Genomic DNA, 20,291 nt, shown 5'->3' on the forward strand with positions numbered 1-20,291 from the left:
TTGCGTGGATTATCGGCACCTTATCAGGGTTACCAAAAAGTACGTGTATCCCCTACCTCGGATTTATGACGCCCTTGACTGCCTCCATGGTGCTCGCTACTTCTCTTCTATTGACCTTCGCTCCGGCTACTGGCAGATTGCCGTGGATAATTACAGCGAGAAGACTGCTTTTCTAACACCCGACGGTCTTTATCAATTCAAAGTGATGCCGTTCGGTCTATGTAACGCTCCTGCCACTTTTGAACGCATGATGGACTCCTTTCTTCACGGTTTCAAATGGCCCACGTGCCTGTGCTACTTGGACGACGTTATAGTATTATCCCCAACGTTCGCTACGCACCTCAAGCGTCTCTCAGCAGTCCTGGACGTTTTTTCGTCGAGCCGGTCTGCAACTCAACGCATCGAAGTGCCAATTCGGACGTCGCCAGGTTACCGTCCTTGGACATCTCGTTGACGCGAACGGAGTGCAACCGAACCCTGGAAAGATCCATGCTGTTACGCACTTCCCTGTCCTGAAGTGTGTCAAGGATGTGCGCAGCTTCATCGGCCTTTGTTCGTACTTCCGCCGTTTCGTAAAAAATTTCGCGGCCATAGCACAACCTCTAACCGAGCTTTTTAAAAAAGACGCCCCTTTCCAGTGGGGCGATAACGAGGCATCTGCATTCTCGCATCTAATCGACCTTCTCACAACGCCTCCCGTTTTTGCACATTTCGATCCTTCTGCGCCTACCGAAGTCCCTACTGATGCCAGTGGGGACGGAATCGGCACAGTACTGGCACAACGCCAGCGCGGAAATGACCGTGTTAACGCTTAAGCCAGCAGGCTCCTCTCACCCTCGCAGCGCGACTATTCCATCACTGAGGGTGAGTGTCTGGCCCTAGTTTGGGCGGTTGCGTGGCTCCGCCCATACTTATATGGCCGAACCTTCTCCGTTGTTACAGACCATCGCGCGCTTTGCTGGTTATGCTCACTGAAAGATCTTACAGGAAGACGTGGTCGCTGGGCCTTACGCCTCCAAGAATATTCGTATTCTGTCACCTACAAATCGGGCCGGCTACACAAGGACGCTTATTGCCTGTCTCGCTACCCGGTAGACGGTAACAATATGTACAGTTACGAGCTTGTAGCTCAGTAGTCAGGGTACCACCATCTACCGATCGCCGAGACACTTCAACCTACTCTTCACCTCACAACGTCCTTTCGCCCAGAGCGGCACAAACTCGTACGTTACATTAACCCGCGGCGGCAGAAACATCGTCGCGATGCTTCCTAGGGTGTCGAATCAGTGTGCGAGTTATAGGGCTTTAGTCGCGAAACGGTGCACGATATCAGTTCTTGGTGGAGTAGAAGACGTGGAAGTCACAGGTGGCATCTCATATGTGAGGCTGGTGACTTGGCGAAGAACTATGTAGGGCTTGACGCATCGCGGCAGCAGTTTTTTGCAAAGGCCGATGCGACGGGAGGTTAAGCAAAGCAGGACAAGTGACCCAGGGCTTAAATGAACGTCCCGACGACGACTGTCGTAATGGTGCTTTTGGCTAGTCTGAGACGCCAGAAGACGGTCACGGGCTATGCGACGTGCTGTGGCCGTGCGGACAATGGCGTCGCGAGCACAAAACGTGGTAGTGGCGGTATCTGAAGGGAGCAGCGAGTCAAGAGGCAGGAGTGGGTCAAGGCCAGATAATAGATACAACGGAGAATGACCAGTAATATCGTGACGCGAAGAATTGTACGCAAACGTCACGAAGGGTAAGGTGCAGTCCCAATCCCGGTGATCATCGGACACGTACATGTAAACATGTCCGTGAGTGTACGGTTGAGACGCTCGGTAAGTCCGTTTGTCTAATGGTGGTAGGCCGTCGTGAACTTGTGGGACGTCGAGAAAGAACGAAGAAGGTCGTCGACAACATTAGAAAGAAAACAGCGGCCCCTATCAGTGAGTAGCTGACGTGGGGCACCGTGATGTAGGATCACCTGATTAAGGAGAAAATCAGCGACATCAGTTGCGCAGCTCGTAGGTAGGTCCCGCCTTATGACATAATGCGTGGTATAGTCCGTCGCAACGGCCACCCACTTGTTGCCCGAGGTTGGAAATGGGCCAAGGAGGTCCAAGCCGACGCGGTAAAATGGCTCACTGTGGATATCTATAGGCTGAAGGCGCCCAGCGGGAGACAATGGAGGCTTCTTCCGGCGTTCGCAAAGTTCGCAGGCAGCGACGTAACTTCGACCAAAGCGATATAGCCCAGGCCATAAAAATCACCTGCGCACACGGTCGTCCGTACGGGAGACACCAAAATGACCAGTAGTGGGCACATCGTGCAACTGCGAGAGAATTGTCGAGCGCAGGTGCTGGGTGGGGAACGACGAGAAGCCGTTCAGCACCATCTGGACTCATATTGCCTCAGTATAAAGTCCCGTCCTGGAGAACAAACATACGGAGGGAAACGTCCTATTGCTCCGAGGTAAGGCGTTCGATGATGCATCGCGAATATGGGTCACGACGCTGCTCGTCAGCGATGCGTGAGAATTCGGAGATCGACAAAACGCAGGTTTTGCAACATTTTGGTGGGCGTGCTGGGTACTCTCGCCGCAAGCCGAACCTGGATTTTCGCAGCGGACGTCACATCGGTTTCGCTGTTATGGTTACTGGCGCTGCCTCCGCCGCTGACGCTACCCCGCACCTCAACCAAAATGTTACGGGGGAATAAAATATATGCAATTTCAATATATACAGTTACGAGCTTGTAGCTCAGTAGTCAGGGTACCACCATCTACCAATCGTCGAGACACTTCAACCTCCTCTTCACATCACAACGCCTTCCGTCCAGAGCGGCACAAACTTGCGTGCGACGTTATAAAACGTTTCATTGATTACGTGCGGAAATACGAACTGCTCGTTCCAAAGCCTTTCCCGCAGAGATACCATAATAGCAAAATAACGTAAACACTTTGTCGACTTCGCTGATTCGAAGCTGTACTGTACAGTTGTACTGATTATGAGGCATGCCGTAGTGGAGGACTCAGGAAATTTAGACCACCTGGGGTTCTTTAACGTGCACCTAAATCTAAGTACAACTGATGCTTGATCGTCTCACGTTGTAGTGATGGTGAAGAACACAGTAAAGTAAAACTGTGAATCACGGAACAAACTTTTTATTCGGTGAACCCGTACCCACAAAAACAAGTGACACTCGAACCACAACGATAGCGGTCAGCATGGTCGGCGATGGTTTTCGCATTTCGCCCCCATCGATATGCGGCCGCCATGGCCGGGATTCGATCCCGCGTCCCCGTACTTAGCAGCCCAACACCACAGCCACTGAGTAACCACGGCGGGTAGCTTTGCTTTTACGGCACCGTTTGCAAAAATTCTCGCAGCTACGTCTTCGTTGCAGACTCGTGCGCAACAGTAACACCATAACTAAAATTCTGAAGCTTTGGGCAGTTTAGGGGCCCTTCAGACACTCGATCCCAACACCTTTGGTAGTAATTAGGGTGTAGTTAATTAAGGCAAATGTAATAATGGTAGAGTTAGGACACTCGAACCCATAACTTTTCGGGGTAGAAAGCAAGTAATAGGAAGTAACAGTGCATTAGAACTTAGAATGAAAATTTCAAGTAATGTAATGAATGTCTCGTGAGCGGCCAGGCTTTCGCATTCGTTTTCTTTAGCTTAGCCTAATGTGACCATCAACTTTTTTTCCAATACACTACACTAGCGCATAAAACTTAAGCGCTGCTACGATCAGTTAATGTAGGTAAGTTATGTAGAAGATGGTACCGTTTCCTATCTTCTGAATATTATTCACTAACTCCTTTTTCTCAACTAAGAAGAAACAGAGGATTCACAAGCGATTTCGAAATCACTGTACTCAAATTCACAATCGCACGTATACAAAATCGTTCTACAAGACTTACATTACTTACGAAGCGAACCAAAATACTATCATGAATGATCATCCGAGAATGCTGTGAGTACAGTCCATAATATCTAATATGATCTCATTGGTACGTATACTTAATTAGCAGGCAACGTGGAATGAACGGAGCGTTACGGAACATCGGACATTTTCACATGTTTTCTCTCTTTTTCTTCACAGGCAGCATATAAAATGTGCATCGTCTTTCGTTTTTGCTTTCACAAGTACATCCCATTGAAAGAAACAAAGGTGAGAGGCTTCGTCTACTTACGCCTCATTGAAGGGTCTTACAACATGTGGGCCTTGCGATACTACGCTACTCACGCGGTTATGTGAGAAATAATATGTGAATCTATTTCCGCGTGCATTGGCATGTCATGCAGTCGGCAAAGTACAACTGGTACAACGTACAAAGGAAACGCTCAACTTATAAGATCGAAGATCAGCCAAGCACTATGCAGTACAAGCCTTGTCAAATAATAATGTTAGCGGAAGGTGTGCACACTTCCAAGGAATACCAGATCTGGTTTATCCTTCACGTGCTGTGCTCATGCGGTTAGACAAAAATATTTAACGTGCCTCTTGAATACAACATGGGGAAAAATTATTTTCAATGACATGACAAATGACAAACTTGCGTGTCTCGTAGCGCTGAAGTGTATTTATGCCCGTTGGTCGCCGGAGCAAATTAGTTTCAGACCAACGAAAGTTTCCATCTCCCAATTTTGCATTGTGAATCAACAGTAGAACACGTGTATTTGCACCCTTGGCGCAGCAGAGCAAAAAATTGAAGTGTCTGTGTTGCAGGACATCCTTTTTTTATTGTAGATTCAATATCCTGCTTTGTTCGTAGTTATGCTAATTATGCAAATTGTATTACTATTTTGAATTGTACACGTGGTGTGAGTTCTTCAGATCTAGACATCAATAATCACGACACATCTTAGAGGAATTTGTGGATCGCCGATCCTATAAGTTATTCCACCTACCTTCGCTACACCATTAACGTACAGCGGACAGAGACAGACAAAGAACGTACAGGGGAGTACAGCCCCAATTCCATGGCCACTGGCACCCCTGTGGAGCTCAGTGGCGGCAGATGGATCATAATGAGCCGTCAATGGAGGATCTGTGAGCAAGCGTACGAGGGCGGACAAGGCTTGGTTTGAGCAAGGCCCTATGTGAAAGCTACGTCGTTCTTAAGTAAGTGGGGGAGTGGGCGCGCGGTTTCGCCGCAGTTCTTGATAAAACGACGAAAATAAGAGCATAGTCCAACAAAGCTCCTTACGTCTGTGACGGAAGATGGAACAGGAAATTTCTGGACAGCGTGAATCTTGTCATTGTCGGGTTGAACGCCAGCAGCACTGACGAGATCACCCAGACGGTAATTTGACGACGTGCAAAGTGGCACTTGGATGAGTTCAATTGCAGGCCGGCACGTTAGGACACAGCAAGATTAGACTAAAGGCGCGTTAGATGACTCGCGAAAGTCGGTGAAAATACTATGACATCGTCTATATAACACAGACATGCGGACCATTCGTGGTCCGTGCCGCAGAAAGTTTCTGGATCCCGTGGCTGAGCGTGCACAACCGTCGTGGTTGTAGGCGTCCATGTGGAGCGAACCAAGTCGGGTCCTGTTTCGTCCGTCATGTTGTCCAATCCGTGGTGACTACCACTGCGGAGCTCCGTTGTTGTTGCTGCTGAGTACACCGCAGCTCTGACCAATTTATTACGTTGCAGAAGTCACATATAAAATATTATTTACACTATTTACAAGAGAAACAACGAAGCATAAGCGAGATGGCTTCGTAAGGCTTCGTTGCCCTTGATTAGTATTAAGGAGCCTTTCTTTAGTCTTAATAAATTAATCCTAACAACTCTTAGCAGTCTTTTAACAACCCGAATTACTATTAATACCTCTTCAGCACTAACCATGTATAGTTACAATCATAAATATCAGTGGTCATACGTAGAGCTACTCTAATGCTCCCTATCCCAAGGGGAGCCTATACACTCTTAAGTAAATGTGCACCCTTTAGGGTGTATATATGCCACACAGCAATAATCGTCATCTGTTTTGCTTGCGTTTCCTTCCTGGAAAACGCTGCACTCGCTACTTTATTGTCAAAAATGCTCTGTCATGCTGATAACGAGTATGCCATTCGTGACTTGGAAGTCCCGGGCTCGTCGCATTAAAGAAAGAAAATGCGGGCAAGACAGGTGACGATTATTGTTGTGTGACAAAAGGGTGTAATTTTGTTTAAGAGTGTACAGTAACTCTAGTCATCCGTAGTTATAAGGCATCATCATGTGTACTCCCGTAATACCCCATGTATACCTATGGTGCGTACCGTGTCACGCGTTAGAGGCGGATGGACAGACGGATGGAAAGATTTATAAGCGAAGTGGCCTTAGAATGCTTACGTGATTAAATTAGGATTTCGAACCGCCAAGCAACATGACAGAAACCTTAAAAGCTAGAGTTCACATTATGTGCATTAGGTACCACCATTGGGGAGCTTTATATTGTCACGTTGCAGTGACGTTGAAGAAAAAGTCGCACTTTCCCCCTGAAGCCGAAACATCGAGTCCAATGGCAGTTAGACATCTGTGCGAAACAAGGACAGTATTTTAGCGGTCGCGTAAGCTTATAAAGACTTGCTTAATAACTAAATTATAAAGCATAGTGTCAGGCGTTCATAGGCAGACATGAACACGTATCAGTCGGTGACCGTGAACAATCGCTGGGAAAACGGTGGTGTGAGGAAGCGCGGCAGCAGCAATGAGCGAATTGACCCTTTTAGGTGCATAGCGTGCGATCGAAGACGGCGCACTTCCTAACGTCTTGTGGGATTCTCACCCGGGATCTTGGGACAAAAAAACGACAACACAGTCGTGCAAACAATCACAGGGGCATTTATTGCACCTTTCATAGATCAATGCCTGCTAGCCGAGTTGCTATCCACAAAACATGCCGATGGGCGCCCAACAAATCTAGAAGTCCGACTCACCGCGACCGGATAGCGAGCGAATATGTTCGCCCCATGCTGGATCCCAACGCCTGGTCGTTCGCGCGTACGGTCACGTGAACGGTGGCGCGTTCGAAGGAGGCCACGCGAGACGGTCTCGCAGAAGCATGGATCGGCGCACGCGCGGGACATCCGCGGCGCTCGCCGATTCGCAACCGAAGAGGAAGAGCTTTCTCATTTTCGCGGCCTAGTAACCCCGCCGGTAGGCGGCGTTAGCAGTGCAACACTCGCGCCATCTCTCGCACTGCGCTTCAACCACACCGACCGCCGCGGGCCCCAGGCCACGCGGCGAAGCCGCACTGCAGGAGACGGGAGCTATGCGGGAAAACAAGATATCAGGGGACGCGTGAGAGTCGCGCATCCCCACAGTCTTCGTCCCTTGCTCGCGCTCGATGGAGCCACCATCCTCGGCTTACCCTCGCACTCTTTGACCAGCACAAACAGCATGCGGCGCAAAGGTTCGAACTTAGAGGGAACATCACGGCAACGCCGACAACATAAATGCGCCTGGAGTGTCCATATAATTGCTATAGCAATAATAAGATGGTGGCACAACTGCGAGTCACGCAACTAATTGCTATAGCAATAATAAGATGATGGCACAACTTCGGGTCACGAAACTGACTGGGCAAACTTGTGCCCATTAAAGAAGTTCCACTCAAGCACAACCACAGCGCCGAGTACAGGCGGTGATCGTCGAAATCGGATCTGCGGGTGAAATGCGTCGGATTCTACGCCTGACTCATCGACGGTTCCAGAGTAATCACCATGGTTGCCCGCGTCCATATCAGAAAGTACTACACAAGTCGTGTTGCGCAGGCAATCTGATTACACAACGTTCGATGACAACGGACAACGGATAGAACCAGCGATAACATTCGAGAAACTTCAGATGCGGAAAGGTATGGCTTGCGCTGAAAGATAACATTACAACACAGATTCTTTCATAAGAACGTTACCAAAACACAAACAAGTTATACGCGTGCCAATATTTACACGTGTACTTGTCTCTTTCCTGTGACCGCTTATAGCCGACAAACAAATGTTAAACGTAATTGATCGGCGCAGGACACTGCTGCATCTATCTAACATTCTCGGTTGTCGTTGCCGATCCTGTCTGTTGTACGCGTTGTTACAGAACCTTTTGTAACCAGCATGCGTGTCCTGAATAGCACTGTACATAATATAACTCGTGCGAGCACCTCGGAATACGCTGTAACCTTCCATGAGTCAAGTATAAATAGCCCACGCCTCTGACACGCAGATCAGATTTCGACGGTCCCCGCCTGTACTCGGCGGCGCTATCGTTGTGCTATAGGGTGAGTTGTTTCGTAGGTAGAAGTTCACCCGATAAAGAGTTAGTTCCATTACCTGCGTTGTGCCACTGTGCTTCTTCACTCTCACAACAACGTGACAACATACTAGGATGTGTTGGCAACCACTGCTTAGTTAAGCACAGTTGGCGTGATCTTTCAGAAGGCAGCTTTTAAGCCCCCGTTCCTGCGGCGATTGTCGGCGTCGGCGTAACCGAGCGAACGATCACAACAGTGAAATATGAAAGAGCAACGCGGAGCGCAGCTGGGAGCGAAAGGCGGTGATAGTGAAGAGAGCGCGAGGAAGAAAGCGGAGAAGGAGGGTAGGAACCGCGAAAACAAAAGCGTAGTACCGCGCAAGACGTGTTGAGCGACGAGCACTACGATATGGCGCCAGAGTACCCCATGTCGTCTACTCACTCCTTTATCTTTCTTCGGTCCTTGCTTTCTGACATGCTAACAAATGCTGAACTTATCCCTCGACGCACGTTGCGCCTGCGTGTATCGGACGTTTCTCGAACGTTGTCATTAGTTCTATTCGTTGGCTGTTGTCACCAAAGCTTTCTGTAATCTGAGCTTATGCGTGGCGCGAATACTTTCTGGGCGCCACGCGGGCCCCATCGATTACATTGGAACCTTCGACGAGTCATCTATGAAAGCCGAGGTGCTTGGCTCGCACATCAGACTTTCGAAGATCGCCCACTCCTCTAGCCGCAGTCGTTGCGTATGAGTGTTACTTGTTCTGCTGGGCACAAGTTCGCCCGTTAAAGAGCTGAATTCGCAGCACAGTTTCGACACTTTGTCGTTCTTTACTCCCCCTGCCGCGTGACAATGCGTTCATATTACAAAATAGTGTCAGCCAGTTCTTTATGAACAATGATCGACGTAACCAGTGGAAGTGCTTTGTCTGCTGCAGCTGCTGAACGATCTGTACGAGCAGAGGCTCAACGCCGCCGCCGAAAGGACTCTGTTGTTCGGAATCGAAGTCTTTGCCACAAAATATCACGAATGCGAAACACCTCAGCAACGGCGATCAGAATTCGCAATAGGGTGTATAGTAATCGTCGGTGACTATTTTTTGTCGATTGGATTATACGCGTTACAGATTTAATGCATATGAGCAGCTATAACAAGGTACCTCATTGTTACTTCTGTGCAGTGAAAAGAAATCCTCCTGATTTTCAAATTCGAAGCATTTCTTTGCCCAGTCGCAGCCAAGATTAAAGATGAGTTCGTCCAAGGGCACAGGGTTGCCCGCTTAGTATTATATTTAGAGCATTTCCGCGTGGCTGGCTTAGAATCAGAATCAGAGTCAGAATCGAAATTTAATGAGATAAAAACCGATTCTGATTCTGCTTCTAAGCGAGACACGCGGAAATGCTCTAAATATAATATTATATATAATAATAATGTAATATATAACTATATTATATTAATATTATTATTACTATATAATATATAATATTATAACACAATAAATGTAATATATAATAGGCCCTTTACTGGCAATGAACCGGTGCGAAGTACGTTACGCACAGTAACGTGCAGTAATCCCAATGTTGATAATATCGCTACTAAAGAAACACCGCTAAAAAACTGCATTAGAGTCTAGATCCCTAAAGGGGCCCTGAAACAGAATTCGAGAAATACATATTGAGGTAAGCACGCTATTTCAGAAAAACTTTGCTGCAAAACAAATTTCAATGCGTTCAATAACGAAGTTATTGGCAATGATAGTTAACCAATGATCCACTTCGAGGTGCTCCCGCTCCTTCTCCAAGGCCTTGGCACTGCGAAGGCTTTGGCAGAGCGGGGCGTGCCCACAACGCTCCGCCTACTGAATTACGTAACCGTGGCGTACAGTTGAGATTGGTGCTGACCGGCTCGGTCCGGTACCAGCTTGACCGACGGATAGTAACCACCTCCAACTTGTGCATTTTCAAGTGCTGTCAATTGCTCAATAGCAAGCGATGTCTGCCAAGGCGAGGAACAGTGAGAAATGAGCGCGCGCTAGCAAGCGTATGTGTGGTCTGACCTCAGAGTTCACGTGCTTTGAGGTTAGTTGAGTGTTCAGAACTAGACGAGATTAGTGAGACCCAATAGCTGCGACGCCGGTAAGCAGGGTGGCAAAAGTTTACTTCCTAAGCGGACGTCTGTGGCTGAGCGTGAGCAGACACTAGTCGACTTCTTCCCGAAGTACGTAACCTTTAGCGAAATGCGAAAGCAGACTTAGCTTCCTTGAGCCTGTTATATATATATATATATATATATATATATATATATATATATATATATATATATATATATATATATATATATATATATACGCGGTGGGCGGGGGGGACGATACCCTGTCACCGATACCCTGTACCGAAGTCATGTATGATGACAATCCATACCATGCCACGCCATGTATTTGATTATTGTACACATATTAGAACGTATACTAGTATTAATATACATTAGTATTAGCTTATGCATATATGTATTTATGCACATATGCGTATGTCGTCGATATATATCGAGTTTGATGCATCTGATGTATTCAATTTTGTTTTCATTTTCTTTTTAGCTGCATTGTCACAGCTTGTTTTCTGAAAGTATTTCGTATGTTCCTCTCATTTCATCATTTTTTTTTGTTGTTCTGCACAAAAAAGCAATTTACTGCCTGTACGTTCGTGGTATCATTTCTTTTTTTTTTGTTCACATTTCTTGCAAAGTGCCTAGAGTTATGTTGTTATGTACCTATATTACTGCTGCACACTTTCGAATTGTACCTCAAGGCCAGGCTTAGTCTTGCTGCAGTAATGCAGCTTTTTCCCGCCACCCCCTTTCTTTCTTTGTAGTGAGATGAAATAAAATTTTGATTTGATTTAAAGTAACGCTTAATTCTTTTTACTGACTAGCTTGTACTGGTTACCTAACACACAATAAAAACTGGACTGACGCAAGCGATTATGTTTCCCGATAATACCGATCCCTATTTATTTTCACGTTATGTCAGGTATCGTATTCGTAAAACCACTGACGTCTGAAAGATGAAGAAAAAAAAACACTTCCGCGCTTTTTACTATCGTGCGACATATTGAGGCTTCTTATGGAAGCAACGCGAGCACACTCAAGTGACTTCTGTTTCTTTTTTTTCCAGGGATCTGATGCATATCGAGAATCAGTATACACGTGCATTGGGAATACGTCAGCCCTCCTCACTAGTCGATTGAACCCGGTGAGCCTGGCGACTTCATGCCTAACTGAAGAACGGGAAGCCATTTCTAAAATCGAATTGACGCTAAGCAACTGCTCTTCCAAACGTGCTGAGTTAGATATTTCTAATGCATATTATTCGTAGTGAAACACTTATGATGGCAAAACTGAAAGTGCGGCCTGAATGGAAGTTCGCACCTTCTACACAGCATATTGGAAGGGAAATGGTAGTAAAAAAAGAGAGAAAAGTGATTATGGTAACAACAATGATGACATTATTGAACGCGAACAAGAAGGTTTAAATAAGTTATGACATCCAGATCAGGCTTTAGTCTTTAGAACATCGCGCTAGCGTGGAGGTTCGGGCCGAGCAGTTTCGCACCATAGCTGCAAAACTCTCTAGTTGGTCGGAATTTGTCGCTGCGCGTCCTCACGGAATAGAAATATCTCCAGCACTTGAAGCGAAACATGTCTACAATGTTTGGTATCACGCATACAACACCCAACACAGCATTCGTTTCAATAAAAAAACAAGCACAAAACAAGCATCCAAACTACGTTTATGAGGATAAGGCGCTTGCGACAATAACTTGAAGCCCGTAGCACGCACCGCACACGTTTCCCGGTAAGGATTACTGTTGCGCAAGCTGCCGTGACCCCGGCAGCTTGCGAATGTAAAATAACCAGCATAACAACTGATTCCATTGTTGCCATCGCACCGCTGTGGGTAGGCAACGCATAGGCATAACTCCGGAGGAGCAGCGTGAGTACCAGGAGTGGCGAAGAGAAAAGAAATGGAAATACGACCATCGGCGGCGTGCTCCAAAAGTTTCCGTTACTCGTACACCGCTACTATTACTCTATATTACCATTACTGCCATCGCTCTAAAGCAATAAAGCTTAGCATATCCCCGCCGGCAGTTGTGTTGGTGGTTTTTAAGAGCTTCGCTGGACATGCACTTTCGCAGGGCCGGGACGTCAATTTCTTTGTTTATTTCTACCGCGTGATTCGGTCCATCTCATTTGTGCATTTTATTTTTTTCGTGCACTTACTGCTGATCTTGCGTTTATTACGATAGTGTGTATTCATCGTCTGCGTTCAATGTTAGACAACGTGCACTGTGCTAATGCTTCTGTTGGGACTGCACACGAGTCTGACATTAATTCGATGTTCATTATGCACAACATCCAATTTTGTTTGTGGTAGATGAATTTTTTCGGTGCTAGATTTGTCCGAACCTGCCATCTGTATGGGGTTAGGTGCTTAGTCAAGCCCGTGAAGCAGTCTTCTTTTTTTTTTTTTTTACCCTGGATCTAAGCTGTAGGAGTAAAGTTTGGTTTTATTTGAGGCCTCAAGAAAATCGTTGATTGTCAGACGCTGAGTGTCAATTTTCTGCATTGCTCCATCAAGGATTGCACTTGCATTGGGCACAACGGGAATCTGCAGAACACGTGCTCTGTAGTATAAACAGAACACTCTCTTCGCTGTGCGGGCTCTGTGCGCGATCTCTGCGCAGCTAATAAAGTGTAGATAGTGCCCAGTGATCGTGCCGCCTAGTTGTAACTTCTGTGTAAACGTGTGTATATTTATCTAGATGCTTGCCTACAAATATATTAGCATGTTTGGATAAATTCGGTAAAGATATTGGTGACGATGACTCGGTTGAGTACTATACATCTTAAAATTTTTGCTGTCTATGGCAGATTAGAACATTCGTGTGTGGTCTCTAACTGGGGCCGCATATCCCGTTGCATTGTAGATGGATATTTTTGTCTTGTATTTGGCGAGTATATCTCCTTCCATATCACAATGCCTTGCAACCCACTGAAATGTGATACGATGACATGTAATCATTGTGCGAAATAGAACTCTGCCACGTCGTCAGATATATAATACACTAGAATGCTTTTAGGGAGATACCATCAATTACTAGTGCAACTGGTTTCGCATCACAATGCATAGTCACTATGAAATGAATCGCCGTTAGGAACGCTACAGTTATTGCCACCCTTGATGTAGCTTTATGTTCAAAGTAAAAGCTTCTACAGACAGATATATACTTTAATATACAAGGTGTCTAAACAATCATGCGCCAAGATGTAAAAAATATGCAAATGCCACGTAGGGGCAGAGAACCAATTAAACTGTTGTTTGCCGGCGCAGGCAGATACTCAGATTATTTCTTGCATTCCGCCTAATCACATTATTATTTTGAAGTAAATGATCAACCTCTTAAATATTCTAATTAGATGAGAAACGTCAATGGGAAAATTCTACATCAACATGAAAAACTCCCGATACAGCTTTCTGTTGCTCAATAAGTGCTACATAAAAGGGCTTTCTTGAGCGTGAAAGAATCCCGCGAATACACGCAAGATTGCCGCGCGACTGGCCTCGGAAAAACACTTTTATGTAGCACTTATTCACTCAGTATAGAGATTAGATTGTAGAAGCAGCAGACAACATGCAGACGCGTCACATCCTGGAAAAATATGATAGCAATTTGATTAAGGCTGTCTTATTATTTTTTTATGAACCTCTGGATAGCGGCATTCACCACAACTCTTGACAAAGTTCATGTACCTGCATCCACGATGCGTTAGTGGCAGGTAAAGCCTCCGGGTTACGTGACATTCGGAAGCGAAATCTCCGAAATTTATCACTATCACGTGTAAACTCATATATTGCTATAGGGTTCAAACTGATTGGCTAATACTGCCACAAGCCCCGAAGACTCTTACACGACTTTAAATACAAATTGCCAGAAAATAAGCAATAATGTTCGGTAGGACCACCACACCTGCATGAATTCCGCCCTTTTCGCTTAACAGTTACTGCGGGTTCCTTGATCTCTGAATGGACTGCAACAACTTTATTGATCGCGAATACCAGAGTTGCTTTTTTGCAGAGAAATACACGAAGGTAGAGGGCGGCTGCTCAAATTGCCGTTGAATAATGAATCCGTAGTTATGACTAATTAGCTAAGTGTAGTGGCACCACTAGAGGACGCTCGCGCCTATTTCTAAAGTAGACGACGAGCGCATGAACACGAGGTTAGAAAAACACCATCTAGAAAGCGCCGTACGCAGTGTATGCGTACGGCACGGTTTTTTTGCGTCTTTCTCCATGGAAATCCTCCGACGTACTAAATTCGCCCAATCCCCACCGCAGCACAGCTCAGGCGGGCAGATAAACCGCAGATAAAGAGCAGATAAAACTCCTTGCATAGATTACATTCACCGGTAGCGTTGTCCGCTACCCTAAACCGCTAGACATGGCAGTGAGGGCGCTGTTGACCGATGTTTTCGCAGCGCCACCTGCGCATCACGTCCCATCTTGTGGAGCCGCCCAAAATAACTTCCAACATGTTTTTTTTTTATTTGCTTCTAACCACATTAAGAGGTGAAGCTGTTATGTGTAGCTCATGGCTGAGCGACGCTGTTGTTACCGAGGAAGATGCAGATCAAAGAATAGAAGGCGCTGCTATCATTGCATGTATGGATGCTACCACATTTCGACAAGCTCACCGTGATTGCAAATCATGGTTATCAGCTTGGTAAGAATCTATGACATCCGGTGCACACACGTATGGTTGACCTTACTAAAATAGTGTGCAGAGACCGCGGTAACTGCAACCATTGTTTTCTACGTCATCTTTATAAACTCATAGTATTTTATACATACCTTTCTAAATATCTTTTTTTTGTTCTTCTCAATTGCACTGCTATTCACGTCGTTCTGGATCAAGTAAAAACTGTACTTTTTCTTCGTTATATCGGTTTGTTCACTATGGTCATCCATCCACGCTATGGCCAGGAGTCCTGATAGAACACTTTAAGCATTGAGTTGCCTATGTAGCGGTGCAAATTAAATGGTGAAGGTTGTGACCGCATGCCATTAATCTAATTAGGGAATTAGTGTAACCGGAATTCACTGTTTCAATAACTCAGACTGCTTTACCCTTCAGTCAAGTTGGAACGTTTTGCTTTCGTTTTCAAATCCAGGAATGGATAGAAGATCAGTCCGGCCAAGATCCTTCGGGCCTGTACTACGAAGGCGTTGTAAGTTTGTGGGCGAGTGACATTCTTCGCGAAAAGCTAACAGCGTTTGTTTAGAGACACCACGATTAGGGGAAGTAAACAGTAGTGTGATCTAGCCCGTCTGCCTTACTGTATGGGGTCCGATTGCCGGCCACACTGGTCGCATTCCGATAGCGGAATGTGCAAAAACACAAGTGTTTTTACGTTTAGGTGTGCGCTAAGAACCGCAGTTGGTGAAAAATATTCCGCAACACTTCGCTACAGCGTCGCCCATAGCCGCAGAGTTGGTTTAAAACATTCAACTCTGTCATATAGATCGGTGGATCGATTAATGAATGAATGAATGAATCAATCAATCAATCAATCAATCAATCCCTTCTATATAGGGCTACAATCACAGGTCTTCGCGGCCGCGAGCATAGCGCACTGCAGTGTAAACGCTTAAACGTAGCAACCACCAAATCCTGTAAACACACTGCACGGCTTGGCGCTGTGCTAGAGGACATGAAATGAGTCCGACAGAAAACCATCGAGTTTGCCAGCGCGCAGTCAAATTTCCTGTTTTACTCGGTTCTAAGGAGCCATTTTTTTTTGTTGATCCTGATGTTTTACATGCCATAAGCATGATATTATTATGAGGCGCACTGTAGTGCGGACGTCCGGATTGTTTTGCTCACCTGGAGTTATTTAACGTGCACCCAATACAGGGTACACAAGTGTTTTGCCATTTTGCGCCTGTCGAAATGGAGCCGCCGCGGCCAGCATTTGACCCGGCGTCCTCTGGCTTAGCGGTGCAACACCGAGAGCACTGCAGCACCGTGGCGGGTGGAAAAAGTAGTTAAATATAGGGCAGATCCAACGCAGTGCTGAAATCTAAAAGACGCGACGCTTGTTTGAGTTGACGAGATAGCATTGGTAGCAGATTGCATGCGCATGACCTGGCTGCTATTAGCTCTCTCTGTCACGACGGCGAGGACCACGTATGATGCTTGTCGAGGGTAGAATGTTAATGAGAGCTTTGTACGCAGGAAGTACAACATATATGTAAATACATGTAAGGCTTCTATAGGCATTGAGTCACAGTACCACACGTCCTTTCTCGTAGAATGGCTAAGTGTAGGGAGATATGCAGTGACCCAGATTGTCTAGCCGGGTGGATGTACAGCATCGGATACTCGGACGATGATACCAGATACAAGTTGCCTACTACTTGAGGAATGACAACAAAGTATAAACAAAAAATATTCATCAATAAAGCATTTCTGCATTACCAACGCTCGAATTTCGACAGTCAAGTACACTGTATTTGATGCAGCCATGTATGCAGGTCTAGAACATCCACAAGCCTTTTAGTGGCTTTGTGAACACCGACCTCAGCATCTGAAACCTCTGATGTTAAAGACAAGACTGGTGTTAGCTGATGTGAACCGAATCCAATGAACCCATCTCTGCGAATCTGGAAGCTGTTGTACCGTTGGGCCCCCTACATAAATATCTTAGGCTGCCATGGCCTCCAAAACGTTTAAGGAATGTGGTATTTAAAATTTCATAGACGGCACTGCATATCGTAAGTTCTGGGGCTGTTGATACTGATGCTCAGGCATCCACTACGGCCAGTGAGAGATGTTCAGTCCACTGCGACTCAAAATCAATAAAATGCCTGTTTAGAAATTCTAAAAAATCGCCTTACTCCCTCTCTTTCCCTCTCACAATAAAAGAAAAGACTAGTAAATGGACAACCAAGGGCATCGCACTTATATTTCTGTCCGTGAAAGCCGGGTGGGCGGACACTCGAGGGCGCACTCGACTCGAGTTTATGCGATATACGTTTTGTCTTGGGCACAGATGGCGTTTGGATGGTGCTTAGAATGCTCATAATAAAAAGAGCGACCATCGTTGAATCGATGCTTTACAATTGACCACATTAACACGGTTGATCAGTTTGGTAGCTTGTAGGTAACGCTTGCAATTAAAAGGCACTCGAGAAAAGCACGACCTATTGTTCCACCATAAACTGGGGATAATGTGTGTAGGCATATGTCTCTCAATATGAATGCTACCACATATATTATAGAATTTGAGACTTGTTATAAACCAAGAATTCTTGACACCAGCGATTTCCCTACTTTTCTTATTTATTTCCGCAGAAGTGTGCCCGGAAACACAAAGTGTTCACGGAGGACACAGCTGTCGCACTCTTTGGAATAAAATGGGTGCGAGACACGCTCTTTTAAAGGACCTGGCAAGATTAGATACAGTTCATACTAGTGTGTGCGTTCATTATCTGAAATGTCACGGTTACGCTTAAGCATAAAGTTATGAGGACAAGAAATCGAAATAAAACAGATGAGACGCGCGTTCAAGAAGGCCATATTGATAATTTTCCAGCTTGTTTCAACACTTGCAAAATTTTGATATGAGATGAGAGCCATTGGACCTTCGCTTTTGGTGTCACTGAGCGATGAGATTGTGTGGGAGGAGCCGCACAAAATAACAGAGTTTGGGTGAGCCCATTTGGACCCTGTGCGCGTCCACCGTGTCAAAGTGCTTGAGCCCGAAATCTCAGTAAACACGTAAACACGTACAACGACTAAACCGCATGGCGCACACGTTTGCGCGATTGGCTGAGCTGCTCATTTAACATCCAGTCCAGTAATCTCTTAACGGCCCTTAACAGTGGCAGTGGTTAGTCATTTGAACGGGAGAATTGATAGTACTGCGAAACACAGTGCGATTTCTCTCGGCCACGTTCATTTGTCAGGGTGACACTTGTAGCAATTCATTGCAATTCATAGCAATTGGAAAAGCCTGCCAGCAATGGCGCGTTAGTACCTCACGAGTGCACACACGATCCGCGATAGCGAATTCCCCAAAAATCGATAAATGCTGTTCAAAAAAACTATAAAGTACACCGCACGTACGGTGATCGTAAGATGTTTTTGCCATGTGGGAAGCTTAGTAAAGTCAATAACCGTCTTAGAGCGGAATCATAAACAAAGCTTGCACGATGGCTGAATCGCGCATCATCGCCATCACGTGTTTGTGAACGTGCTTTAGGTACATCAGTGATCAAGAACTGGGAGAAGATAACGCGCGAAATTAACGAGGTTGACATGATTAAGAGGCCAAGCTCAGATCGCGTGAACGCCTATTATCCTCATTTGAATTATATATAGTTGAAGCTATGTACCCTTCTCGCGGCGTTGCTAAAGTGCATATTTTTTGTTTTGTTTTTTTGCGAGAATAAAATGGCTCTTTAATGTTTGGACTTTGTCTCGCCTTGGTGACTTCTTTCATGCGTCGGCACTACAAAAATCTTCAATACGACACTTCTGTGAGACCGCTCACAGAGGCTTCTCGAAATCACACAGGGCTCTATAAACAAGTGCGGCAGTTGCGAGGCTACAACTGCTGTTCCCTGAAATTTGCGAAATGGAAGTCAATGTAGCCGGGGTAGGTGCATCGTTCCTTTTGCGCTTTCTGTACACAGTATAATGAGTGCGCAGAGCGCAGATGTCATGGAGCAGACGTACTTCCTGAAGGTGACGGAGAGCTTATTTTTCCTTGGGTACACAGTGGGAGCATATTGAAGCAGACGGATTTTGCCGCGTTTCATTCGGTGTCTTTGTTGGAACAGTACCTCAGCTCTGCGCATGCGTGACGAATCACTCCATACATTTCTAGCAGTCAATGACACTGTTGACAGTGTAGGCTTCAGCGGCGGCCGGTCCTTTAATTTATGGGCGCATGTACTTGCAACGAATGTCGAGGCAGGGCACTGACAGAAAGACGACCTCTGTGTGATAAATGGCGTTAGCCGTAATGTTACTTTTCTTCATCTAATTCGTCTTCCCGAAATTTTCATAATATTTAGGTTAGCGTAGCATCATATATTGACTGTAGAGTTTTGCTTTTTATTCATGAAATGCCGGAAATATGTCCTCCAACAAAAACCAGCTAATTGGTGAAAACTTAAACACACAGATTTCGGGCTACTTTTCGTATTCAAATATTTTATTCAGGCTGCGGTGTTGCAAGATAGCATCACATATGTGTAACGCCACAAGCTTCAAGAAAGACAGCGTCCAATTTCTTACGGCTTTTCTTTTTACCTTAGCATTAGTAGGGAAGCCTGAATCAGTAATAACTATAGAGCTGGAGGCATACCTAATAATGCTAATTGCCACTCACTTTAGAGCCACGTTGCTCCTTCATGTACCAAGACTGAGCCACCTGTTAGTATTATAAACAACACAAGTGGATGAAGTGTCGCAGTGTGAAACACGACCGATACTATTGAAGCCAATTAGACAGAAATTCTCCCTACGGCATAAAAAATAACTTCCAAATCTTAGTTCCACTAACTTTGTTTCAGACGGAATAGCGGGAAACAGTCATTTACTAGCTAGACGTCCTACGCTATTCGATACAGGAAAGCATCCGCGTTTTCGTACAGTTTATTGCAAGACGCTCTCTCTGTGTGTTGACCAAAATGTGTAATAGCAGTATTGCCATCGTTCATTGCGCCACAGCTGATTTATTGGGACAAAGACCATAAATCTGTAACGATTGAAGTGAGGATATGGAGTGCGCAAGCCTAGTGAAATATCAAATGGTAGTCGGTCAATGCCGTAGATTATTATTGGACCTGCAATAAGGAGGAAAATTATCCAAGCACTATTGGGTAATGGGATACTTGATTCTGTTATGCGGCATACTGGAACGATGGTTTCTTACCTAAAACGAACTTTCAATTGTCAGCAACATTGAGCGCGGGAGA

At 45.6% G+C, this 20,291-nt stretch overlaps 1 protein-coding gene across 1 annotated transcript in view; it reads left to right on the plus strand.

Annotated features, from left to right (window-relative positions):
• The window catches only part of LOC142586827 (uncharacterized), a 35,106-nt gene extending 16,389 nt beyond the window's left edge, over positions 1-18,717 (plus strand). The window contains exons 3-6 of the mRNA XM_075697696.1: positions 4,102-4,170; positions 11,415-11,492; positions 15,476-15,532; positions 17,659-18,717. Of these exons, the coding sequence (XP_075553811.1) occupies positions 4,102-4,170; positions 11,415-11,492; positions 15,476-15,532; positions 17,659-17,745 (291 nt within the window). The 3' untranslated portion in view covers positions 17,746-18,717. The remainder of the gene's footprint in view (positions 1-4,101; positions 4,171-11,414; positions 11,493-15,475; positions 15,533-17,658) is intronic.
• The last annotated feature ends 1,574 nt before the right edge of the window (positions 18,718-20,291 follow it).

Source organism: Dermacentor variabilis, chromosome 7 (assembly GCF_050947875.1).
Source record: "Dermacentor variabilis isolate Ectoservices chromosome 7, ASM5094787v1, whole genome shotgun sequence".
NCBI lineage: Eukaryota > Metazoa > Arthropoda > Arachnida > Ixodida > Ixodidae > Dermacentor > Dermacentor variabilis.